General features: G+C 38.7%; 2 protein-coding genes across 5 annotated transcripts in view; one reads left to right on the plus strand and one right to left on the minus strand.

Moving 5' to 3' along the window:
• ANLN (anillin, actin binding protein) overlaps positions 1-1,228 on the minus strand; it is a 41,777-nt gene extending 40,549 nt beyond the window's left edge. The window contains exon 1 of the mRNA XM_063304036.1: positions 1,110-1,228. Coding sequence (XP_063160106.1) covers positions 1,110-1,127 — 18 coding nt within the window. The 5' untranslated portion in view covers positions 1,128-1,228. The remainder of the gene's footprint in view (positions 1-1,109) is intronic.
• A 131-nt stretch (positions 1,229-1,359) lies between these two features.
• MATCAP2 (microtubule associated tyrosine carboxypeptidase 2) lies at positions 1,360-26,796 on the plus strand. 4 transcript variants are annotated; one of them, XM_063304039.1, is made up of 8 exons: positions 1,360-1,464; positions 8,424-8,642; positions 16,269-16,942; positions 20,755-20,898; positions 21,465-21,597; positions 23,397-23,702; positions 24,544-24,641; positions 26,020-26,796. In XM_063304039.1, exons 2-8 carry the CDS (start codon positions 8,618-8,620, stop codon positions 26,179-26,181), a joined length of 1,542 nt encoding a protein of 513 aa, XP_063160109.1. In that variant the 5' UTR covers positions 1,360-1,464; positions 8,424-8,617; the 3' UTR covers positions 26,182-26,796. The 4 variants fall into 4 exon arrangements, with proteins under 4 accessions (XP_063160109.1, XP_063160108.1, XP_063160111.1 ...); XM_063304038.1 differs by lacking the exon at positions 1,360-1,464 and having other exon boundaries at positions 8,324-8,642; XM_063304041.1 differs by lacking the exons at positions 1,360-1,464; positions 8,424-8,642; positions 26,020-26,796 and adding exons at positions 10,407-10,838; positions 25,236-25,496.
• Positions 26,797-27,462: the final 666 nt, after the last annotated feature.

Genomic DNA, 27,462 nt, shown 5'->3' on the forward strand with positions numbered 1-27,462 from the left:
CCAATAATGGCATAACTATTCCAGTGTTTGCTCATTTCTAATTTATGATTTTTACATAGCAAATTCTTTCATAGTCCTTTGTTATTCCTTTTGTTATCATGTCTATAGGACAACCAGCCTGTAATCAGGGGCTGCTATCTTTTAATCTTTGTGCAGTATTTAGAAACAAAGGCAATTTTAAGTATAAAATAATTTCCATGCTGTACAAAAGATGCAGATAAGAACTTCTGAAATTTTAGTTACTTAAATTCGTTTGAGTGCTGCTGTAAAAGTAACATCCAGCCTTTTCTAGAACCCAATTATAATATTTGTTTTTAAAATGTAAGTGATTTTAAAAGAAACCAAGTTTGTTGTTGATCATAATGTTCTACTTACAACCTTAGCTTTGAAAATAATGTACAGACAACTTTTTGAACTTCAAGTTATATAAAAATAGTTATAAACTGAATATTTTGTAGCAACTCAACTTGCTTGCTTTTGTGTTTCCACTCATCTTGACAAGCCAAAAGAAATTTAGAAATGCCACACCCATTCGTTCATTTTTTCCCGGTGAGTCAGGACTTGCAAAAGGCGCAGTCTGTGAGCAGTGTGTGTGTTTTTTTTAAAACTGCTAAAACATTCTTGATGACAACTATTGGCAACTATGCATTATGTGTGCAAGACTTATAGCAGACAGCACAAGCTTAGTATTAAAGCAAATCAAGCCCTCAACCCAACAGAATAACATTTGGAAGGAATGAGGAATCGAAAGACGCATATAGTAATCCTACACTGGACTCCTCAGAAGTACTTTGAGTTAAATAGGAATTAACTGAATTAAGTTTTACTAATGCATTGCATCGCAGCCTTTTAGTTGAAGCCAAATCTCCGTTTATTAGATTTTACTTGTAAGTAAGTGCGCACAAGTCAGGTTTGCAAAAAAAGCAATTGTCTTCTTTCACGCTATGCTTCCTTGATAACACTTCCTCTCCCCAACTCAGTTTTCTCCACTGACACTGTTCTTCTCTTCACCCTACAACCTGCCCAACTTTCACATTACCCACCTCCCGTGCCCTCGGCCACACTTAACCACCACCTCAGTGAGCCACTGAGTACAGGGCACCACATACCTCGGTGAAAGGATCCATCCTTACAAGTATCCCCTGCCGTCAGCGTACCCGCTTGCTCCCTCTGCAACCAAGCTGCTTCACTCATGCGCCCCAAAGGATAACCGCTCGTCAGATTTGAATTTCAGCGCCTGCCACAGCAAAACTGCGCACTACGCATGCGCCTCACCCGCGATCGGCTGCCGCTCCGCCCATCCCAATTCTAATAAGGACCGCCTTGTCATGAGCATTTTCGCCCTCTAAAGCAGAGGTTCAACCGAACTCTGCGAAACGGCTAATGCGGCAAAGCGACCGTAGGAAAGTGAAGAGAATGATCGACAGGATTTTTAGCCAGTGATTCACAAGCCACATTCCCCAGGTTCCGTTGCGTCTTCTCATTTTACAGCCGCGCTTTTAGGACGGACGTTTATCGTGGCGTCCTATGGTAGTGGGTCCTGTTCTGTTTATGAAATTGGCGGCCTCTTAAAAAAGGGCCTTTGCATGGAGTGGTTTTAGAACTTCAGAAGTAGAGGAAATCCCAGTTGCAATCCTGTATAACTTTAGGGTTCCTTATGTTTTGTGATTTCGTTTGGACCTGGATGGGACAACCCGTACGGTACTAGTACTTCAGGGTACTGGAATCATTTAGGAATCTGAAGCTAACATATTTAATTTTTATACAAATATACATATAAAGTTATGTTGTATGTACTGTAGCATGTCCCAGAATGAAGATACTCTAAAAATATTTTTAAATGATCCAGTAATAAGCATACTGGAGTACATTTAATAATTAGAGCAATATCTTCTTTACTACTAATGGTAGGATCTTATATATATTAGCAACATAATGCTAGTGCTGAATAATATTTTCCTAAGTTGGAAAGATTGCCCCATCAACAAAAGAAGGATACAGTAGTGGATGTGCTTTGTTCATCCACTATGCAATAGTAACCAATAAGTGTGACCTCTGTAATCACTTGCCTGCACATGCACCATCAATTTTGGTTTTTTAATGTGGTTTATAATATGCTGCCGTGGTTATTTTGACCTGTCATATTGACCATCCCAATTAAAAAGCATTGGTACACAACAAGGTAAAAACAACATACTTGACCTGATAAAAAAACAATGTCAACTAATCAAGAGTACTACATTCAGATGGACATCAGCAATTGTGCTGTGAGCCAAAGGCTTGCAGAACTGAAATTATTAAAAAGGCCTGCCTTTTAGCCCACACGCCTCATAGTCATGTGAGGGATGGACTCTTTAGCAGGCCCACTCTCAATATTTGGGTTGGATGGGCATAATTACAGTTAACAAGGTGGTCCCCAATGTAGCCTTGTGTTATGCCATATAAGGTTTTATAGGTGGTAACCAGCACATTGAATTAGCCCAGGAAGCCAATGGTTGCCATAACCTCCTATTCTAAGGTTACGGCAACCATTGCCATAACCTCAGAATAGGAGTAATTCTGCAGAAGTAGGTTGCCTATATTAATATAACAACATTCTGCACCAGCTTTAGTTTCCAAGCTGACTTCAAAGGCAGTGTGTTGCAGCTGTCAAGCAGCTTTTTCTTTCCTAGCATTTCCATGAATGACTGGAAATACAATTATGTAAAAAGTATAAAAGCTCAATTTGAGATCAGAACCGGTTTACAATTATATCAAACTGATTAGTGAAAGAGAAGGGCAGATTCCAGCTAATTTACCACAATTCTTCCTTTTTCACTTTTGCTGAATCTTTGAATAAAATGCTTTACACGGCATAGTTTAATTTAATCTTGAGTTTTCATTGGCCATCTTTAGAATTCCAAAGGAAAGGAGACGTTTTCTTAGCGCACATCAGTTTCCGCTGTGTCATTTTACTTGAGGTAACTACTTACTTGCCAAACACAATCCCATGTTTTCAGTAGCATGGATTTAGTGAAAGCATATTATTGAAGTTTTAAATGTAGTAGGATGAAGTCATAAGATGACATCATAGAAGCTCTAGCATAATGTTCTAGAAAAGGAGACACAGTGTCAGTTACATGGCTGGAAACTTAGTTAATGAGTTTCAGTTAGGAGGGCTTATCAGCACTGCTAACTGCTATAATGAGGACCCTGAGCCTGCTCCCAATGGTGACTTTCCACATTGTGGTTTAATACTTCAGTATACACAATACAAAAAGAAAAAAGCAAAGGAACTTGTGTGTTCAAAATAATAGCTTGAAAAAATTCTTTGTTACTGGACTTGGATGGAGAGGAGAGCAGGGAGGAACAGAATGTTATTCTTTCAATCCTGGGCTTCATACAATCAAGAAAATACTGTGTTTATATGAGAGATTGTTATTTTCATTTAATGAAATAGATTCATTGTGCTCAGGTAAGTCATATTTACTTCTAGGTATCCTCTGGTAATCTAGTTTGAAGAGTGGAAATGTATGCCCTAAATTGATACCTGAATTTGAATCTAAACAGAACAAAAAATTGTAGGTTTTTAAAAAAGTGTTTGCAGTGAAAGCTGCTCTTCCCAGACAGAAATGCCTTAAAACCAAGCTAAAAGCATTTTTAAAGAGCAGAGAATTCACAACTTAATCCAGGGTTGCATGCAGCCTTGAAAGTCATGGCTTAGTTCTCAGAGCCCTTGTAAAAGTTAGGGTAATTATAATTTTTAATGTTACTGAAGGGGACATTTTATTACATACACAAGGAGTAATTATGCTAACTATTTTGTATTTAATCAAATATGGTTTTTGTCCTAGATCTCCATTTTTTTTTTGTCTTGACTTCACCTACTTTTTGAAATGTGGCCACTAGCATGCCACTTTATCAAACTTGTTCTGATAAAGTACTCCTGCTATAAAAAATTAACAATGCAGTGCTATACATTCAGAAGTCCTATTCATTTCAATGGGTCTTACATATTGATGTTCATAGGGCAGTAGTCTAAAAGAAATAATATTTGCATTCTCTAAGCCAGGGTTTCTCAACCAGGGTTCCCTGGGAGAGCACAATTTATTTAAAAAATTATTTCAAATTTGGGCAGCTTCACATTAAAGAGGTAACATTCATTCTTTATTTTTAGTTTAAGAACACTGTTAATGCATATACACAGGCCTACACATGAAACAAATATAATAATTTTGTAACTTCTGGCCTATATTTGAGCCTGAATGTGATTTATTAATGTGTTTAAATTTAAAAAATATAGTCGAATGGAGATAGATAACAGTTGTCTTACAGTAAGGCACAACATAAAAAAACATATCCTTATAAGGTTCATAACACTCTTAACCGTTGAATAGGAATGATGACTTTTCAAACTGCAGTTTTCAAACAGTGTTAACCTTCAGAAATACAGAAGCCAAACTCTGGATCTATATTAACTGGGGAAAAATAAGAATTACATTTAAATGTATTTTTTAGAAAAACATTTACAGGTATTAATATGTGGCCAAGCAGTTTTAGATATAATACAAGCAATTTTGTAATGCTGTACAGTTTTTACTTTTGCTTGTGTTTTGCTATCAGAAAAATAGTAAGAATTCTACATCAACATACCAGATTACAAGACTATGACTTTTAAAATTCACCTTTATATGCCACTATAACTATACCCATATATGTCACTATAACTCCAAATAATTTGTTTGTCATAACTATTCAATATCACTAATTGAATGCCAAGAAAAGAAAAAGAAAAATTGTGTTACCACACAACCTCTGTTTATACATGAATTTCCATGTGTACACAGGCATACATGGAGTAACAAAATTGATGAACTGCCCTCCAAGAAACGGGTATTTTCTTCTAAAGTGAAGAATAATTATCACAAACCTGTATCCGGTCAGTAATTAGAGCTTAGTTTTATTCCTTCTCACTCACAAGTTCAAGGGGACAGAAGATATGGTTGCTACACCTATCCCTTTGCACATGATGTGGGCCAGTATATTGTCCCCAGTAGTCCTAGCAGAGGAAGATAGATTGGATAATGTTTACTAAATAGCACTGGAAAAAAGTGCTACAGAAAAGATCCATAACCTGTGGCGTACATATCTAAGGGGTTCTACCTGTCCCTAGAACTCCCAACCTACTTTACTAAACTTCAAAGCCTCCATCAAAGTTGGTCTTTTCGGACCATTTGCATTCTTGATGCTGTCTCTATACCTCATTTGCCCTCTGCTCATTTGCCTGCAACCACCTTGATGTATTTTTCTGCTGCTACTCCCTCTTACCTCCTTCCTGTTCTCACTACTTGTCAACTATAGATGTTCTTTTCCTTGATTCCCAATGTCTGTCTTCATGACTGATAGATAAAAAGGATGGGCCAGAAGACCACAATCAATAGTGTTAAAGATGAAATTAAGAACTCAGTTATAATTTTGAGTTCCAGGACAAAGGGCATGGGAACAGCTTCATTTTCAGATTGGTTACAGACAGGGAAAATCCTTGGGCATCTGTGTACAGTATGAGGCAAAAGTATGAAACTGCTTAGAGTACTATGTTACATTCAGAAGCAATTCTGACAACAGGCTTCTAATGTGAGACAGAGAGCAAACAGAGGCTCCATCACCATGTTATTGTTAGCAATCTTTGCAGCTGCAACATACAAAAACACATTTTCTAAGTTGTGCCTACACTTGTAGCCCCTTCCAAAATCCTTTAAATTCTACATGGCATCAATTTCCCTCTAAGTAACCTATAACATAGGGACGCGGTGGCGCTGCGGGTTAAACCGCTGAGCTGCTGATCGGAAGGTCGGCGGTTCGAAACCGCGCGGCGGGGTGAGCTCCCGTTGCTCGTCCCAGCTCCTGCACACCAAGCAGTTCGAAAACATGCAAATGTGAGTAGATCAATTGGTACCGCTTCGGCGGGAAGGTAACGGCGTTCCGTGTCGTCATGCTGGCCACATGACCTGGAAGTGTCCTATGGACAACGCCGGCTCCAAGGCTTAGAAACGGAGATGAGCACCGCCCCCTAGAGTCGGACACGACTGGACTTTACGTCAAGGGAAACCTTTACCTTTACCTTTAACCTATAACATATCACTGCCCAGCAGATGCAGAAAGACTTGAACCAGATCTTGTACATTTTACCCAGGATAAAGCTTTGGGGGGAAGTTTCAAGGCAACTGGGTTTTTAGACAATCTTTTGGTGGCTGAGGGCACCACTTAACCATTTACTTTGGAAGGGGAAGCTGCTCTAAAGAAGCATAATGACATGAAGTGGACAAAGCCACTATGTGCATTTTGGTGTGGCTTGGAATTTTTGGATTTGGGAGAATTGGATTTCTAAAAGAAAAACTGTTAACACCTATTTTAGACTTTGTATTGTTTCCCTCATCAAAATTATGTGAAATATATGCTGCTGATTTTCAGCAATTGTATTGGCACTCAGACGGATTTCAGGAAGATGCAAAAGGGGAATTTGGGGACCTCGAGCAGCCCATCCTAGCTCTAAGCAAGTTAGACAACAAAAAAGAAAGCAAAAAACACCAACCTTGATATGGGTATCAGGTACCAGGGTAAACGTTTATTAGATTTCTAATTCTTTCCTCCAGGAGTTCGAGGCAGCATATGTAGTACTCCTTCATCCAAATTCTTCCCATGACAATCCAGTGAGCTAGGCTGAGCTGAGAGAAGGTGACTAGCCCCAAGACACCCATTGAGTTCCAGTGGCTAAAGGTGATCTTGAACCAGGCTTGGGAGCATATCTGTCTCATGACGTTGCATGAATAATGCAACACTGCAAAGCTGCAATTCTATATATGTTTACTGTCTGTGTGTGGCTTGCATTTGCCTAAGATTGAGCAGTACCCCTGAGGTAGCAAGATGATTGAAAATGCCAGGGAAAAAAAAGGTGGAATGTGGGAAACTAGATGAAAAACATTTGTTTAAATATAGCCCTTCATAGGTCAGGGTTTCTGTGGAGGAACAGTTTTTAGGGCTAAGGGAGGTTGTGAGAACAGGACACTTCACAGAAAATTTTCATTTTCTGTTTCCTCACTTTTTTTCTTTTTGTAGTTTTTTTCTTTTTTGTAGTTTATATCTTTGCTTTAAACTAAATAAAATTCTTATAAAAAAGAACATGACACTTCACAATTCCCATGCTTGTTGGATATCTACCTTGAACTTGTCTCTCCAACCTGTTGCTCAAATTTTGCTAAATTTACCGTGGTACATTCTTAGGCAGTTGGCAGGGCCCTAGAGGAGCTTACAACTGAGTGGTTTTTTTAAAAATAACAGTCTGAAAACATTGGTTCCATTTTCATTTTCTGTAATGCTCCCAATATAATGTAGAATTCTGGGAAATGAAAATGGTGGCTGGCCCATGAAGCTAATGAAAGCACTGCAATTGCCACTAGGGTCTGCAGTTGTCATTCCTCCCTGAAAATAATTTATTCTGTGAAAGAGGAGGAAAGTATCCACATATACGTATTACCATGCCCTTAACTTTTAGTCCAAAATGTCCTTTTCTCCATCAACCATATTCAGGACCACTGCAACCTTGCAGAAAAGCCTTGCTATTAATATGAAATAGTAGCTATTCTAATTATTTGTAGTTGGCAATTGCAACAAGCCTATTCTGCTATGCTATTTTGGTGGCAGCATCCATATACTGAAGATTATCTGGACTACATTAGGATTAGTTAACACAGCCAAGTATCAACCACTTACTTTCATGGAAAGAGTTTCAGCCATTTTCTTAATCATGGTAGCTGTACAATATTGCAACCATGGAAACAACTAAAGCTAAAATGAAGCAATAGCAGGTAAACCAGCCTGTAGAACTGTCAACCACAGGAAGATTTTGTCATGGCCATCTTTTATATACGTAAATAATCTAACGCTGTACTTCAGGTCTTCTTTGATTCTACATGTTTAAGCAATACTATTTTATGCTACATTGGTCAGTGCACCATCTGTGCATCTCCAGGTCAGTAAAAATTTTGTACCTCCCTGGAACAAAACTCTGCCACCTAACAGACTGTGGTAATTCACTGTGATACATGGACTATTATATTTGACTGATTGATGGGTGGAAGAGAAAGGTTTTTCTCTTCCAGTTCTGCAAATGAAGAATCTACTTCCTCTCCTGTCCCGTTAATTACATTTTTTACAACAATCTGGATTTATGTTCATCCAGTGAAGGCCAGAGATTGTGCTATTTTTTTTATTCTGATTACACTAATACATGACTATAAAAAGAGACAATAAAAATTCTATTTAAAAATACATAAATCAGTGCTAAGTATAAAATGTGCTGATTCAAACTTCTATAAATATTCATATCACAATAAAGAAATGTGAAGTCATAAGGCAATAATATTTAGCCCTTTCATTCTCTTCAGGAGTTTTATTCACGCCTTGGAGGTTCCCAAAGTACAAAGCTGCTTCCAGGAAAAAAAAAGTATTTATGATTGACTGATGACACAACACCCTTGATTCATCCAAGAACAAGTCTGCAAAAGAATATAGTCTGAGGCCATCATTATGTATGAGCAAGATTGCCAGTGCATATTAAAAGAACTGGTTCAGAGGACTCATGGATCTCACTGAATTAACTTCAGGTAAAAGTGTCCCACAAGTCAAGTTTGATTCCTGGGGAGCTCATGAACATATCTCTGTATGTGTTTTCTTGGTAGCAATATGGAAATGGTTTGCCATTGTCTTGCAGGATTTTGTTTTACTTTCTGGTCTAGCCTACAGCCCTGCTATTCTATGGTGGTCTCCCATTCAAGTGCCAAGAAGGTTCAACCTACTCTGCTTAGCTCCTGTACCCATCCAAGTGCTGCCATTTGGTACACAGGGTTTAAAAAAGAAGACATGCCAGGAGTCTTTGGTAAATGACTGAGATGCATACAATTTGAGCCGAAGGGTGTTCTGAATGTAGAATCTTCATTTCAGGATAAAGCTCAAGGGAAATTCATTCGATAGCTTTTTAGTAGGGCTGTGGGCACCAGAGAGGTATTTTGTCTGTGCAAGCAGATGACATGAGGGGGTTCTTGAAGCAGCCATGCTGAAGTAAAGGGTTTGTAAGGTACCCTTCTGAATCATTCACACTGCCAAAGTCTGTGGCAGCAGCTCCCAAGGCAAAGGCAGGTTGGCTGGATTCTGGGATGCTGCTGTATTCTTCAGAGTTTACCATTTTAGACCTGAAAGTGTGTTTGATATAAAGATGCAGCATGTGCTCACTGGGCAAGTTCAGACCTCCCAAGTTGCTAATAAAATGAAGAGAGATCCATATGAAGTCACACTGAGCCCTGGAGGAAAGGCAGGATATGAATCAAACCAGTCTAAGGGCAAGATTCCCATACAAGGGGATCACAGCTCCTTTCAGCTCCACCCACCTCATCCAGTGCTTAAAAGCTGACTGGAACTGTAGTTATCCAAGTGTTGCTGGACTCAAATTCCCCAGTACTACCTTATATCCATTAGGACGTATTTATTGAAATTTGATGCAGCAAAGCCCACATTTCTTGGTAAGAAAAACTGTTATCTACTGTGTTTATACTTGGGAAATTAATATGAATGGTTTACATACTTAGTATGTTTCTGATAATAACTGGAAGAGGCAGTAAACAGCAGGGAAACTACCTGGATTTATTCTATTCATCACTGTTCCAAGTTCGCATATTTTAGCCTTCCCCAACCTTGTGTCCTCTAGATATGCTGAGACTTTTGGGCTCCACCCATCTAGAGGTCATCAGGTTGGGAAAAGTTGGATTATAGTCATAAATATACGAACTAAAAGCTTGCTTTAAAAACACCATCGGAAACGAAATCTTTCTGAAGCAGCTTGTAGACAATACATTCCAAATATTTTAATAGCATTATAATTTGTCTATAACTAAAGCGTCGGTTCTTTTCCCCAATATTGATCTTAGAATCAGTTCATGGGATTATGCTTATCCCATGAAAGGGTTCCATAACAACTGTAACATGCTAGCTTTCTAAAACAGATGAACGGATCAATCAATTACCAAGGAGCATAGGTCCCGGGCTTCCGGCTGCACCTTTCCGAGCACGACAATATCCTTCCTGTCCACTGATAGAAAGACTTCCCAGCCAGTTGCATTCCATTTGCAATGGACTTCAACTCCAGTCCCATAATCCCCAATTTATGGGAGATTAAATCAAACGAATCTGGAAGACATTCGGTACAGGAAGACTAATCAACATTCAGGCGAATTAGCACATTTAGGCGACCATAAGCAGAACAGTCGTTGCTTGCTCCTGGATCCATCCACACTCCATTTACGGTGCCTGCAATTCCCAGCGTACTCACATATGTCCCTTGGCGCATTGTATACTGGGAAATGTGGTCTCCGATGAGATTCTGAGGTATGGGCGCACTGCGCATCTGCAAACTTTCGTGCTGTCCTTCCCCTACGGGGCTGTTCTGTGATTTGCGGGAAATGGGGGTGTCCTAGCAACTAGCCCAGCCAGCAGTTACTGACGATTCCAATGCCCCCTTATAAGAAGCGGCCGGCGAGGAGCGAAAGGGAGTCAGTCTAGCCTCTCCCCGGAGCAGAGGCGCCCTTTCTAATTGCTGTTGCTGCTCAGCGCCTTGTTTCTGGGCTTCAGTCTTCGCGGAAGCCCGGGAACTCCTCTCCCTAGTTCCCCTTGGTCGCGCCTATCCAGTTGCCCATTGGAACTGCCCCTGAGATTTTCGGACCGTGCCCTGGGAAAGAGTGGGGAGGAGAGATCCCTCTGCAACCCACAACTCACGTGCCGAAGGATGCTTGAGTCTATTCGTGTCACTGGTGAGTAATAGTGCCGCACGGTCTTTGTTTCCTCATCCGTCAGATCCTTATCGTAGGATTTGTGATGAAACGGGATGGCCGGGGGAGGGTTTGGATTTAGCGTCAATTACTGCAGTCCGACAAACCCTATTGAAATAGGGTTCAAATTAATCCTGGCTCACTTGTCCCATTGATTTCAAATGGGTCCACCCCAAATAGATCGAGGCTTTAAGTTCAGTGTGGCAATGTGTCATTTCTGGCATGAATTTAAATCCATTAGAGAGCAATTATGTCAGTCCCATGGGCTCTTTTGATGGGTAGAGTAATGTGGGGCTTGGTTTAATTGAAAATATATCAAGTCTGCATAGTAGTGGTTAAAAACAGTGCATCATTTATTTGGAACTGGGAATTGTTTTCTCAGTTAAATACCTGATTGCTTTATTATTTTCAAGATTAGTGTGATTTTTTTTTTTTGGCACAGAGATACCATCATCACAAAGGTACCATTACCATGGTCTGAGACATAGGTTATCTTTTCTCTCTCTCTCACACACACACACACTCATGTAAATCTGTATAAACAACCATTGATCTGTCTGCACAGAAAAAAGAGGAGACCCTTTTCTCTGTGCATAGACAGGAAAACTGTGGGATCTGACATGGAGAAAGTGATGTGGATAGATCATTTCCTTTCCTTCTTGTGCACAAACAGGTAAATGAATAGTCATGCTGGATATGAGGAGAGAAACTGTCTTTGTTTGCAACCACATTAGGGCTACCAGTTCTGGGCTACAAACATCCAGACTACTACATGTCATCGAAGATTTGGAGTATTGTGTATCTGTTTGCTGTCATCTAATGCTTGTCTGGATGTTTGCAACGCAGCTCTGGTAACTCTAAGCCAAATCAGTTCCCTTCTTCTGTGTCCAGAGGAAGACATTTTGCTTCATTTTCTCCTTTGTATAGAAGGTAGAATAGCTTTCTCTGAGTGGGATAGGATTTCAGGAGAGAGATGAAGTTTCTTGGGGTTTCCAGCTCATTCCTGTACTAAATTACTCTGCCTTTAAGAAGCTTCTTTGAACAGGTTGCATGTATTGCAAGAACTTGTAAACACTGGGTCTCTCTCTCTCTCTCTTTGTGTATATATACCCTCCTTCTCTCTCTCTCTCATTACAGAATTTATATATCTAAGTTCTGTAATACTGCAAATGTTCCAGTTGCATGTGTCCTTGTAAAATAAGGAAGACTGGCACTATCATTGAACAGACTTCCTTGTGGCTTTGGTCTGGCCACATTGTCAGCTCCAATGATTAGAAGAAGGCCTGATAGTTAGAAGAAGGCCTCCTGAGGAGGGAGATCTCATATTTGGCACCCAACTGTTCAAACATGTTTCTTGGCTACAAAATAAAATGCTGTACATTGCCTTCTTTCAGGTTTGATTTTTACTGTTCTAGATGGACTGGCCTGCAGATTGTCCTCACTCTTGGTATGATTTGCTCTTAGCTTCATTCCTTCCCTTTTGGTCTCACCAGGAAAGTGATCCTACCAAGAGTTTGTATTTCCATCAGTGTTGCTCTCAGGATCACTGAATCTACTGAGTTTTTCCACCTCATCAGAGTGATAATCACAAACCAAGGAAAACATGAAATTGCCAAAGTTGAAATGAAGTATAAATTAGATGTTTTTAGGAAACTAGTGGATGTAGGTAAACTGAGGTGATTAAATGATATATTAGGTCATGAGACTATAAAAGGGAATGGAGTAGCAATGATACTAAAAAGGACATAATTAATAATTAACATAATTAAGTTGGCTGTAACTCTGTCAGTCATCTCTATTAGAATTAGTGGATATCTAGGGAGTATCAATGTTATTCACTTATTGTAGATGCAGTGGTAGAACGCTGAGGAATGGTATGGTAAGGTAAATTGCATGAGATGCTAAATGTAACATCTAGTATGGATGTAGTACAACTAATGGGTCATTGGAATGCAAAAGTTAGAGAAATGGAGGAACTTGCAATTATTGTCATTGAGTAAACACAATAATGCAGAAGTTAGGTTAATAAACTTTGGTGAAGAGAAATTTTTGTTCATTGCTAACACCTGCTTCAAGTAACATAAATACAGACTCACTACTTGGTTATCACTGGATGGACAGCATCAGAATTAAATAAAGTACACATTAGGAAGCAGAATATGGAAAAGTGCACCCAGTTAGCTGGTCCCTTCCAGGTGCAGATTGTGGAATAGACCATAGATCATAGGTGTTAAGTATATGGCTTAAACATAGAAAATTGAAAACAGCAAGTTGCTGGCATGATTTGACCTACAGAACATTGTCAAAGTGTAAGATCAATATAAAGAATGGGTTAAATGTATTCAATATATGTAAAAGAGAACCTGAAGAGCTGTGGAAGAGCAAGGAGACATTAGGAAAACCAAAGCCAAAAAATATTTCCTGAATTTGAAAGAGAAAAATCTCCTAGTGGCTTTCAGAAGCTGTCTTGATAGCCAAAGAAAGAAGATGAAAACCTTAGGGAACAAGGATGTACAGCGACAAAATGCTGATTTCCAACATCCAGCAAGAAAGGACAAGGAAAGCTCTTAATCCAGAATGTTAACTAATAGAGAAATATAACAAGAAAATGAGTTATTTTTAAGAATATCAGAGAAATCAGAGGAAAATTACTGCTAGGGTAGGAATACTTAAGAGTAGTCATGGAAATGATCTAATAGAGTCATGTAAGGTTGAAGGAAGATGGAGTGACTCTACTGAAACTCTTTATAAACATGATTATAGAATAAAAGAAATATTTGCAGAGAGAATTTATTCATGAATCAACTCCACAAAAAGAGAGGCATGATGGGCAATTGATCAGCTGTCAAATAGGAAAGAACAAGGTACAGATGAAATAAATATTTAAAGCTGCAGGAAAAGAGACATCTGAAGTGCTACAGCTTTATACTGACAAATATAGAAGAACAAGATGGTGTGGCCTAGAGACTGGAAAATATGTGTAAATACACCAAGATGGGAGATGCAAGAGAGTGTGTAAATTAGCAACCCATCACACAAATTCTTCATCTAATCTTATAATTCTCTGAAGTTCCATTGTGTTTTGTGGATCTCCCTTCCACGTAAGGGAGTATATTTGTAATTCTAAGCATGCTTACTCAGTAGTAAGCAGCAGTGGATTTATTGGGATTTATTTCACAGTAAACATGTTTTGGTTGTTCTGAGCTCTATATTGGCTGATTGTGATTGTTCTCATACCATAAATTCTGGTTTGGCATTACACCCATATCAGCCCTTTCTCTTGCTCTTGTTTCTGAACTGCAGCTATGATCATTCTTGAGATATAGGTCAGATGACTTTCACTTCTGTTCTCTTTCAAGTGGATGTGTTCCCTTATATTAATTATCAAGTGGCCGTTTTCCAGATGTTATTTTTTTTAATTAGAAATATGTACCAATTAGATTTTCTAGACCTTTGGTTAGGTTGTAGTTTTATGTTTAGCTTTATACATTTTTGTAGTCATATTAGTCTTAAAACGCTAGACAGATGTTCAGGGTTGTAATAGTTTCATCAATTGGGGGGGTTTTGCTTTATGCTTTGTATGTTATGACTGTGTTATAATCTGTGGTTACAATAATAAACCAATTCATAGCTATAACCAAGGAATTAAATAATTCCTTGCATTTGTACAATATGATAAATTATGGTTTGTTTTTAATAGTGAATAAGATACAGTATTTACATGAGCAGACCATCATGTTATTACTTGGCCCATGTGTGACTTCCGCCATTTTGTTGTTACAGAGTGGAAAGATGTCTTATGATACCATACGATAGTCATGAATGTATTTTACTAAGCAACATTGATTCTTGTGCTGAGCATATTGCATACTATGAATTTCAACAATGAACAAATCAAAGATAACTCAGGGGAAGAATAAGAGAGCAGGAGCACCTCTAAGTAGATGCATACTACATTTATCTCAGCAGTTATTAGTATTTTCTATAACTGCAATGTTCTGTAAGTTTATCCTGAATAGGATAACCATCTAATTAATACAACAGGCACTCTGTGCTAGATAGGTGTATAGGCAGGAACTAGAGTTAATTATATTATTACAGGATATGATCCAAACGTGTTGTTAATGCAATACCTGCTCTGTTTACATTCACAGTTAGTGAACTGGAAATCAAAATATGCATATTCTTGAGTAGGAACTATAACAACAGGAAGAATCAGTTCAATTTATTTTCCCTCAAATAACAAAAGGAGGTTGACCTTATTGATATGTTTCAATACTGTGTTTGTAATATTTTTTTTTTCCTTTTCCTGTGGCAAAAGCATTAAGTCTCTAAAATCCTGAGGCTGAAAAAAAAATGACTTTAGTGTGCAATATGCTCCCCAAGTAATTTTCCTGCCACATTCCCCCCATCTCCCCATGCAAGGAGTGCTTGAGCTTGGATGTGACACTGAACCAGTGCAGAAAAATGGCCATTATTTTTAAAACTGAGGGTCTCCTCTGGAAGTATGTTTGTGAACATGTTTCCTTTCCAGGGTCAAACATGGGAAAAGAAATGGGTGGAAATTTAAAGGAGACTTAATGGCCATGCTAGCTGAGGAATTTTGAAAGAATGGAAGGTGTACAGAGGGCATCCCGACTGGGAAAGCTTAATCTTGTCAATATCACTTTTCCTGCTGGAAGAATCTGCAGAATCTGATCATTTTGCAAAAAAGATAAAATGAGCCCCATATGTTACAGTGCAAGCTTTACCCCTTTCATATGTCTATATTTATTTATTTATTTTCTATCCCACCTTTATTATTTTTATAAATAACTCAGGGTGGCGAACGTACCTAATACTCCTTCCTCCTCCTCTTTTCCCCACAACAGCAACCCTGTGAGGTGAGTTGGGCTGAGAGAGAGGGCCTGGCCCAGGGTCACCCAGCCGGCTTTATATGACATCATGACATAGCATGCAACTAATTTTGCTGTTCCCCCCCCCCCCATGGATATCTTTATTTCCCATGTGAGTTTTTAAAATCATGGAGCAAATGAGTGTTTTTAAATTATTGTTTATTAAAGTAGGCAAGGCAATTTTCCTGTTTCATAGAGTCATGCACTTACACAGGAATGTTTATGACAAATTCAGTATGTTAACATAATGAGGAAAATCCAAAAAGCTTCCAGTTCTGTATTTTTAAAAGACAGTAGGCAAATTTTAAAAGAGGCAAATCCAGCCTATGTACTTTTTTTGTTGCACTAATGTTGATAATTGTGTATGGAAGTGCCACAGTCCAAATTTCTTAGAGATGTGTATATTTTCATATTAAAAATTCTTTTGTGTATTTCTGTGCCTGCATTCACATTACTTGTTAAAATCTAGAAAAACCTTTATTATGTATTGAATCGTTTGTCTATTTTTTTAATTCAGAAAAGCTTCACTGGCCAGAGCGAGAGCTCTCCAAGAAGTCCCTCTTGAAGCCTGAAGAACAGAAATTCCTTTGTAAGAATGAAACCAGAAGCATTAAGTCCTGCGTCCTTAAGGACAACTTCACCACAGGGACAAGCAGCTACAATGTTTTGCTGCAAAGCAAAGAGGAAAAAAAACACCAGAAGCATTCATCAGCCCACCACAAGAGACTCCGGAAGTCTACCAAACTTGCTCATGGCTCACGCAGTGAGCGCCACAAGGTTAAGTTACCACTGCTCATACCCCAAAATGGGTGGTGCTGTTTCAAAAGGCAGCCCTCCTTTTTCATCTCCAGCTCGCTCCGTAATGGGCTTAAGTTAGCACACAGTATTTCCGTGACAGGGAGCAGCATAGGATTGTCAACTCCGCCCAAGAACAAATCAAAAAGGCATTTTTCCTTTAGCCTAGGAAAGCCCAAACAGCTACAGGCATCTAAAAGCTACTTAAAAGAAGGAGATGCCACTGGTCGAAAGTTCTGTATCCTCACTGCCATCAAGCCTTCCAATGTGGAGAGGGAGAAGATAAAGTTCTTCAAATCAGATTTTACCTCTAATCCACAGTTCGAATATGCAAGTTCTGCCCTGCCCAGTGTACTTGAAAAGCACAGCCAAGCATCCAACTTATTTCTTAAGCAGGTAAATATACTTTTGCTCTACCTATTTCTCATGCATCATTCTTTCTGATTCAGGTTTTCTGCTTTCCCCATACCTCCTACTCTTTCGTTAGGTCTGTTAGCCTAGAAGGGAGATGATCTGACTAGGGAAGAGCATTTGAAAAGCAGGATGCCACAACAGAGGGAACTCTGCGGCTTTCCTTTCCATTTTAAAAAGTGGAAGTCTTAATCAGGGCCTCTGTTGACAGTGGCCTCTGTAACAAGAAATGGTGACATCAAAACAAGAACATGCGCATCACCATGCAAATGGAATAATTACATAATCTGTGTCATGATGTTTGATGTAACCTCGCAGACACCCATACCTTTTGCTTAGGCTTCTGAGGGAGAAAGCGAAGGTGTCTCAGACTCAGGTACAGGGGTGAGCTGGGGTCAGCAATGCAGTGCACACATGCATTTCACAATCACATCATCATGGCCACCATCTTGATTTTTCTGGCACATTCTTAGGATACTGCTGAATAAAGTAAAGACATGACAAAATATGTCAGCTGTATCAAATTACAGGAGACTGAGATCTATACAGCAAAGTTAACAAAAAACCTGAGCAAGAGAGAGAGAACAGGAGCAGATGTAAAACCAAGCAAGCTGAGCAAAGCAGCAATGAAAGGAAATGAAGCATCCCTCACACATCAACCCATACTTTCCTTGCCAACTTCCCTTACTGGTTCCAGTTCTACCAGGACTTTGGGGCCTGAATCTTAGGCCCCATCAGGAGATTGCTTCTACTGTCCTTTCTGCTTTCCTGACCCTCCTGCCCACTGGACCTTTTGGGGAAAAACATTGCAAAGCTACTGACTTCCTCTCACTGTGAACCTTACTCTCCAGTTTTTCATTGGAAAAGGGCAGTAGTGATAATAATAGAATTCTTAGGGCCATCATATTATGTGTTGGAAATTGCCAGATATTTCGTTTCCTGTAAACGAATGAATACTTTATTATACTCAGTTGTGATCAGTACAGAAAAGAAAGAAAAACATTGTAATAAACGTCCCTATGCATATAACCATAATCCTAAGCCATATGTATATAGATAAATGAATAAGTAAATAAATTGTAGACATAGAACCCATAAAACCTGTAAAATTAATCTAAATAACTAAACCTATAAAACCTATTATCTGTGAAGCTGTCCACTTTGTTTACTACTGTAAAACCTTTGGTTAGGTGCACTTAAAAAGATCAGAAATAAGGTAAAAACAGTAAATAATTTTGTGACGTACAATCTTTAAAATATTAAAATAAGATAAAATGTAAAATTTGTCTTTTTAAACCGGCTGATGTTTTTTGTCCGTAAGACTTTCATGGACTTTTATGTGTTTTTGTATAGCCTTGAAGCAGAATCTCACAGCTTGTGCTGAGTATTAGGGACTATGTTCTTCAGTAGTAAAAGGAGGTAAAATTCAGCAGGCTGCCCTTTAAACCTTTCAATAAGCAGGGCTTTGGCAGGGAAGACAAAGAGCAAGATGATGCCCCTTCATCAGTCTATATATAGAAGCTAACTACTTTGTCAACTGAACTCTACTTTGATAACAATGGTGAGATAGTTTTCAGCCAGGATAAGTTTTATGTTTTAAACTTTTGACCCAAGAAATAGAATTCAGGAGGGCTTCAGCATCTGCCTCTTTCAGCAGTTTACTCTAATTCGGTCTGGTTCTGCAAATTTCATTAAAGTTGCCCCATTTTATGCCAGTCTCATTTTTGACAGGGATTTCTAGATTGAATTTACTGTTTGCTGGTAATTTAATGGCTTCATCTCAGGGCAGCAACCTTATACTTATTTCTCTGGGAATAATGGAACTATATCTAGTGAACTTCTACAGTATCCTGTATGTCTTAAAGAAATAAATGGAGGCTGCTACCAATGTCTGTTACCATTCCCAATGGACCACAGAACACTAGCAACTTCGAGATCAAAAGCCAACAAGAGGAAATGGGCCTCTGAGCAAAGATGGACCAAGGCAGGAGTTGCACAGCTGTAATCCTCCCATGAATAAAACTCATGGGAGTTTTGTTGGGATAAGCGCTGAGCAAGAGAGATATATACCTCTTAGTTTCTAACATTTACATTATAATCTATATATTGTGGGGCTTCTCCACTTTTTCAGGCTTGCAAAGCAGGGACCAAAACCCAAAGTTAGTTTTGACATTGCTCAAGTTTTGACTATCCAGGACTGATAGGTTGGTCAAAAAAATTGTGACTTCCTAATTTGCTCAGTGATTCTTGATGGGTGGGGGGCGGTTCATGACTCACAGTGTGAGAAGCCTTGGACTAAAGTTTTTGTGAAAACATTGCCCTCAGAGCAAGCAATACATAATTTTTCATGCATTTGTGAGTCCAGCATTGTCCTCTGTGGTCACCGGTTGTAATGCCCTGATGGGGTAGTTAGTCTTGCATAAAAGTCTTCTGTTAGTAGTTTTTAAATATTATTTGGGGCATTAAAAGTGGACAGGATTATATAAATACTTTTCTTAAACCATTTTAATGCATCATTTAAAAATTGTATATTAGGAAAGAGTTTATCCATTCTTTAATCCATTTTAAAATGAAAAATAATTCTCCCTACTTTTTTTGTGCCTTCACAAGCAAGGCCTAGTCAACCATCTCTCGGGAATGATACAGCTCTAGATTTAATGCACTGAGTAGATTACATAGCCTTCAGCACTTTTTCCACCTCTTGGATTTTGAAAGGAAAATAGTTCTGATCTGGGAAAGGCAAACTAAGGGGCTTAGCAGTGTGTTAAAGTGGGGAAGAGTTTTAACTCTTCCTACACATGCACCACTTTTGCTTTACAGTCAAGCCTTCCAACCTTAAAAACATGATTGGAATAGGTCAGGTTTAAACAAACATTCCTGCTTTTGTGAAATCTAGTTTAATGTTACAATTTAATTTCATTAGAAACCAAAAGATATTAGATTACCGATACTGATCATTTGGAAACACTATCTGTATCTTTTGTTGTTTTCTACCTCGTGGTATCCTTTGTTCCCTCTGAAAAAACAAGATAGCACAATGAAGGATTAGATCAGAAGATAAAATATTAAAGGGAACAGTCTGTTTAAATGAAATGATTGTTCAATAGAAATCATAGATATGTGTAATAAGTAATGAGCATTATAAATGGCTATCAATATTCTAGGAGTTTGCTTTGGAAACTGGAGAATTATCATTCTGAATTATTTAGGTCCCTTGTTACAAAATGCAATGGCACTTCCTTCATAGCAGGAAACATATTTTCCTTTTAGTATCAAACATTTCATAGGTTTACATGTCAACATTTGTAGATGTGAGAGAAACTTCTCATAGTCATGGGATATAATGTGAATATGGAACAGTATGTCATTTGCCATACCACAAAGGCAGGTGCATTCCCTTTAGTAAGAGAGGACTGCTCTTGGTTTGTGTCTCTTTTCAATGGAGCTGCCCCCTCTTTTGAAGTAAATGAGACAAACCTCATATGCAGGGACTCCAAGATAGATTCACATTACCATTTATAGGTGGTGTAATGAGAGCAGAGGACCATTATCAGAGTTACTAGGAGTAGTATCTAAACAATGTTAATGGTATATTCAGACATGTTGCCTTCAGATCAGCATAGACATTTTTGAAAAGGTAACTCAGATGCCTGTTCATCACTGGAAGAAGCCTCTATATGGGCAGCCTGCTTTTGTGACACATGTAATTCCCAGCCAAGAGCAAACACAGTCACTGTGACCTCCCATTAGAAGGTCTAGCTTATTTAACATTTGTGTCTACTGTTCTTTTGTCACAGGCCATTAGAATTATGGAACTCACTTTGCAAAAATACGGAAGCTATGAAAATTTTGAGCAGTCCACTGGAGGAAGCCTGCTGCCCAGGAGTCGCATCTGGAATCATGTCCGAAAGTATATGGTGAAAGAAGGCTGCCTGGGCGAGGTTGGGTCACTTTTGAAGCATTCCTTTGAAGTAGAGAGTCTCAGTTTATCCAGCATTCCTAATTGTAGTCTCATTGTAGCCCATCATTCTCACAGGTGACATACATAAATTACTAACAGGTGACCAGATAGCTCTAAAGAGTGATGACCACATGATGCAGGAACTACCATTTTATTTATACACACATATATATATATATATTTCAAATTTCTACCACTGCCCATCTCTCCTGAAAAGGGGACTTTAGAATAAACAATAAATAAAATGCTGTGTGAACACATCCACTGTAGATCAATGCCTTTATTTCAGCCCAGCCTAGTTCACAGGGTTGGGTGAAAGAAATGGAGGAGAAAATGCTATGATGCTGCATTGAGTTTTTGAAGGAAATATGCAATATAAACCTGCCAAACAAAGAGAAAAATTGAACTACTGTATTATCTACCACCAAAAGTGAATGAAATAGGGTAATTTTTATAGAAAAGGAGTGCATATTTTATTGAATGAAAACTGTGAGTACAACTGGGATACTTTTTATCTTCTATGGTTTGTCTGTCTGTCTGCCTCAGATTGTGGTTCACCTTTCTGAAGACTTGCTTTCTCGGGCCTCAATGACTGTGGTGAATGGCCGTCCAACTCTTACCATCAATATTTCCACTGCAAGGGAACATTGGCTAGAAGGGATGCTCAGGCATGAAATAGGTATGTAATAGTTATCCTGCTTGAGTTTTCCCCAACCCAAAGCGCTCCAGCTATGAAAAAATGGCTAAGGAGGATTGCAGATGGAATTAGCAGGCATAGGGAAAATTAAACACATGTCCTTACTTGCCTGTATATCTGTGCATATGCAAATACAAATCCTGTATGCTACTTCCATGTTTGGATTGCTTCTGCAAAAGTGGGCTGGCAACTGGCTTTTGCAAAGTATCAGAATACCTTTTTTAAATAATGGTCGTAACCCACTAAATGTAACAGCCTACTATTCTTGCTAAAATAAACTGGCATTTAAGAGAAACTGCTTGTGCATTTGGTCAGTCAAAATTATATAGTTTCTTATTATCCTCAGAAGTCTTTTTAGTGGCTGATGGCCACTGAAGAATTCTGTCTCCTTGGCAGGAAGAAAAAGCAGTTTCACAGTTGCAATAGCCTATAATTGATGGAGCAGGAGGAAAGTTAAGAGTTCATGTAAAAAGGACTCTGAAGAATTGCTTTGGAGCTCATGTGAGTGCAGCACCTCTCTGTTCATCACTAAAATAGCCTGAGTTTTTTCAGGTTTCTGCCTGAACCTTAAAAAAAAGTAGCACTGCTTTAAGAGTTGCCTAAACTTTAATGGATGGATTCCTTAAGTAGCAGCAGCAGAACTTTTTTTTTCAGGCTATACAGAAGCCTGAAAATACTCAGGCTACTTTAGTGATGAACAGAGAAGTGCTGGACTCACGCAAAGTATGAGGTACTTCTTGTGAATAACTCCCAACATGTGCACAGCTCTGGATGAGAGAGCTTTTTAATCCACCAGCAAAGCATAGTACAGGTAGTCCATGGTTTACTATGGCAGTTGGTTGCACCACTTAGTGATTGCAATTCCAGCAGTCCCAGGAGCTGTCATGAAGTGAATCACTTCAGGTCATTAAGCGGGAATGTCATGTGGTCTCCATTTACAACCTCCTGCCAGCTTCCCCATTGACTTTGCTTGTTGGAAGCTGGTAAAGAGGGTCACAAATGGAGACCATATGACCATGGGGTGCTGCAACATCATAATTGTAAGCTGGGCACTGAGCACCGAGATTGTGATCATGTGACCATGGGGACACTGCAAGGGCTGGAACACTGAGGAATGGTCATAAGTACCACTTCTTCAAAGCCATTGCCAGTTCGAATGGTCGCTGAATGAGTCATCGTTAATCGAGGACCACCTGTAATAATTTCAGTGAAGAGTTCATATGAAGGCAGTGGTATAAGATTTTTTTCCCTTTTGTTGCTGAGTCTGTTTGCTTTGTTCTATAAAAACATATTTGCCTTATCTTTTTATCAATTAAGTCAATATTATGGTATCTTTGACCATCTACAGATAGTCCTCACTTAACAACCATTCGTTTGGTGATGGTTCGGACTTACAACGGTGTTGAAAAAATTACTTATGACTGGTTCTCACACTTATGACTGTTGCAATGTCCCCACGGTCATGTGATCATCATTTGGGTGCTTGGCAACCAGTTTGCATTTATGACTGTTGCAGCGTCCTGTGGTCATGTGATCACCATGGTAGCCTCCTTTCAAAGAAAGGAACAGCTGTGCCAGAAAGTAGCAAGTTATTCTTGTGGCCAGAAAAATGGGCTCAGAGTAATCTATCCATCCATCCATCCATCATCACCAAGAGAAAGGCACAGAGTGTGAACCAGAGTTCACCCGTTACCGTTTTAAGTTTGGCCCAATTCATTTATGCTTTGGTTTGCAGTAATCTTTTTGACATTGCCTATATGTATGTTGGTGCACTCTTACAGGAACTCATTATCTTAGGGGCATTAACAACAACAGCCAAATATGGAACAACTGGAGCGGGCGCCGAAAGCATGGGTTAAAACCCATCAACCCCACTGAGGAAGGCCTGGCCAGCATTCACAGTGTTCTGCTTCGAAAAGATCCTTTCCTGTGGCGGGCTGCCCTTTTGTACTACACTGTCTACCAAGCCAGCCAAATGTCCTTCAGTCAGCTCTTTCAGGACATTGGGAGATTTGTCACGGACCCCAGTACTAGGTGGGATTATTGTGTTCGAGCCAAGAGGGGCTGGACTGATACTTCACAACCAGGTAAGCTTTCTTTTGTCTTTCGCTTGCAGGTTTTCTTTGAAGATGGGACTTCAGGGGGATGCCAGCAAGAGATGAACATTCCCCTTAGTACAGAAAGCATCCTTTACCAATAAAAGTCAGAAGAGAAGGCATCTTCTGGGGAATAAGGCAGCACAAGATGTAGTTGCAGTTATTTAGAATGAAGTTTTGTAATGACTATGTGAAGAGAATTCTATGGAGATTTTTGATCTTCACAATCATAGATGACTTTCTTCAACAGCATGATTGTAGTGTTGTCCTGGATGTCAGTAAAGGGAATTCTCCCCTCATTGATAAATCTAATTTATGATGAAATGCTTAGATTTAAGAGTATTAGCATCCTGGTTGTAAACCTCTATGTAAACGAATAATCACAAGACGTCTTACCTCAAACTCTTATTTTTTGCCATAATGGTTGATTCATCTTACAGCAGCAGATTTTAGGAGTTAAAGTTTATTCTTAGTTCCTTTTGTATGATTTACTTGGGGTATAGCTAAATCTCTTAGGTAGGATATGGATTGAAGTATTAATCTTCTAATATACCTCTGGATTCTATATGTGGTTTAGTCACTAAGTTCAATGGGACTTAATCTTGAGTAAGTTTGTTTGGGATTGCAGTCTTACAACACAATCCTTTGTATTGCAGCTTTAAATCCAACTACTTCAAAGGGATTTATTCCCAAGTAAGCAAGTGTGACATTTTTGTTTTATTTTTCTTTTAAATTCAAAGATAAATGATTCTTTTTTGATGCTGCCATAGAGTAGTAAATATTTTACATTTTTAAAAGTTACAGTCTCCACCATGATTTCTGATTCTTTTAGGGTGCTTTAGTAAAGATCAGGTCTACTTGGATGGCATCCTGCGAATTCTGAGATACCGACACTCTATTGATTTCTACTTATTGACAGCTCTAGGAAAGGTGAGTAAATGGCTGGATGAGAAAATGTCAACCTAAATGGAGTCTGTCTGTTTCCAGTACAAACATACTATTAAGACTGGAAGCAACTGACATGCAAGTATAGAATAATCAGAAGAATAGTGAACATGTTGAAAATATTATAGATGATATTTTGGTTTCAGGAATTGGGAAATGTTGAAATTGTTCATGGCTCATCTGAAGAAGTCTAATGACCTGTTTTGTCTGTCAACTGAAGAAGTCTAGGGCTTAAATACCCTTAAAGAGAAATGGCAAACATTTAGTTAGTACATTTACTAATTCAACACCCACCTATTCCTCTTGCTTTTATGCAGCTCCCAGGCTTTTTAGTAATACTCATTTCTATTTTTCTTCTGAGTAGGGCCTTCTTGGTTTAAGTTAATAGTGATGTTTGTGTTAATACTGTCAGGTGTCCTGAGCCTTTTCCTGCTGTTTGTGATATCCCTGGATTAATCCATGGTCATAGACCCTAAAATCACTGGAAAGATAAAATTACTTTACATGAAACCATCCCACTTTATTTCAGGAGAATACAAAATGGGATACTTTCTGTTTCCTTCTTAAAACCTTCCTTAGGCTAGAATTGTTTGAGGAGATAGAAGGGACAACTTGTTACTACTACTGAGACAGAGAAGGATGGAGAGAAATATCCTCCTCTTCCTCCAAGGTCTAAGTCCAGAAGAGGTCTGCTGGTCCAAGACTTTGACTGTTGGAAGAAGAGGAAGTTATCTTTGTAAGCGCCTGCTTCTGGAGTCCTGATTTTATCTGCTCCACAGATAGCTGTGATGTGGGTAAATTTGCTTTTAATACTGGTATAGCAAGGTTTTATAATCTCCTGAAATGATTTTAGGTCTACTGAAAAAATGTTGGATGGTTTTAGTTCCCCTGGAAAAATAGGACAGCATTCCATTCCATTGTGACCATCTTAAATTGGGATTAAAATAATGTCTCCTTTGAGTTGAGCTTCTTTCCCAGTGACTTACTGGACTTATATATATATATAAGTCCAGGAAGCACTTTTTTCACAGTATTATAGAAGTGATTCACCACAGTCTTCTTTGGGGATAGTTTTCAACTTTCTAGTCTACCTACAGCCCTGCTGTTCTATGGTAGTCTCTCTTTTAAGTACTGATGAGGTCCAGTGCCACGTAGCTTCCAAGACTAGACAAGGTTGGCCAGGTGCTGCCACCTACTGGTTTCTCCTGTGTTGTACTTTATTTTAGTTAGAAGGTTTACTTCCAATTTTGGTTTCATGCTGAAGTACCATATGGGGCTACAGCTAAAAGTAAAAGCATGTTTAGAGAAATTAGATGCTTTAAAATAAGGTTAGCCTGGAATTATTTTTTCCCCTGATGTCTAGGTTTCATATGAGGATGTGGATCGCCTGAAGGATTTAGGAATGACTGAAAACATGAGGGTGCCACATTTTTTGCAAGACTATTCTCGGTACATGGAACATCTAGAAAAGATCATGGAAGTCAATGAGATATCTGACACTGAACTCCAAGCTCTTGTGCCCTAAACCAGCCCATCTCTCTGTTTCACTTATATCAGAGCTGAAACGTAGAATGACCTAACTCACAGAAGTGGATTAACTAAACTTATTTTTGATGCCTGGCAAAACCCCTATTTTTTGGACCTGCTTCTCTGTTTTTTAAGACTGAAAAACTCTGGCTACAAATCTGGAGCTCATTGCCTTTCAGAGAAAGAAAAAAAAATCCACTCTGCCCTTTTGAAGTACATGAAAAAATATGTAAACTGACCAGATTAAATTATAGCTGGAATATAGACACATCTTTTAAGAAAGTATTGCGTAGATTTGTCAATAGTACATTTTCAGATTCTGTTGTCTTTTGAATTGTCTCTCTAGAGCATAATATTTAATATTTTGGGGCTTAGCTTGTTTGATTTCTTTAGTCCATTGATTTTTGCTGTATCAAAGGGATCAATGCCCTACAGTGTGGTTTGCTATCACCAGAGTTCCAATCTGTGCTTTTACTATTGGAATTGCAGGGATGCCCTGAATGCTTGGAAGCTACTGGAAACCTGGCTACATCTCGTATGACTATGAATATAGTCTGTAGTCTTGTGGATTTTTCCAGAATAACGTGGTGTGAAGATTATGGTGGAAAGTAAACAGGGCATTTACTTGGTGGAAAGTAAACAGGGCATTTACAGTGTGTAATCCATTTGATGTCAGTTTGTCTCATTATAATTCAGTAATGGAAGTTATGTGAAAGGGCAGGGAAGGAAAATGATCTCCCCTCATGTTCATTAGATAGTTTCATAACTGCATTCCTCTGACTTGTCTTCATATTTTCGTATTTCAGGAAATTTAATTTACGGAAATGACATTCTTTTCCTCTTTATTTTATTTTTGATCATGCATAAATAGAATTATGAGAGGAAACTGGAAAGACTTGGAATTCTATTTTTTAACATCCTTTGCAGACCCACACTGAAAGATCTTGATATGTAAACAACTTTCTCTCTGTGTTATTGATGTAGATGTAAAAAGTCTCCACAATATGGTGCTTGTCAGATATTTTGTTGGATGAACACTGGATGCAAATGGGTTTATATACCTAAACAAAGGTCTCCCACTTGTTTATACATAACTGCAGGGGCATTGAAGCCTATCTAAAAGGTTCAGGTCTAGCTCACCAGAATTTTTTTTCTCTAAGATGTTGATGCTTTCTTTTTTTTTGGCACATATTCAGTTAGCACAATGTGGTGTGATGTAGAGCTCCATACACATTTTAGAGTGGATTTTCCAAATCTTTCCACAATTCTTGGTATTAAT

Source organism: Candoia aspera, chromosome 4, assembly GCF_035149785.1.
Source record: "Candoia aspera isolate rCanAsp1 chromosome 4, rCanAsp1.hap2, whole genome shotgun sequence".
NCBI lineage: Eukaryota > Metazoa > Chordata > Lepidosauria > Squamata > Boidae > Candoia > Candoia aspera.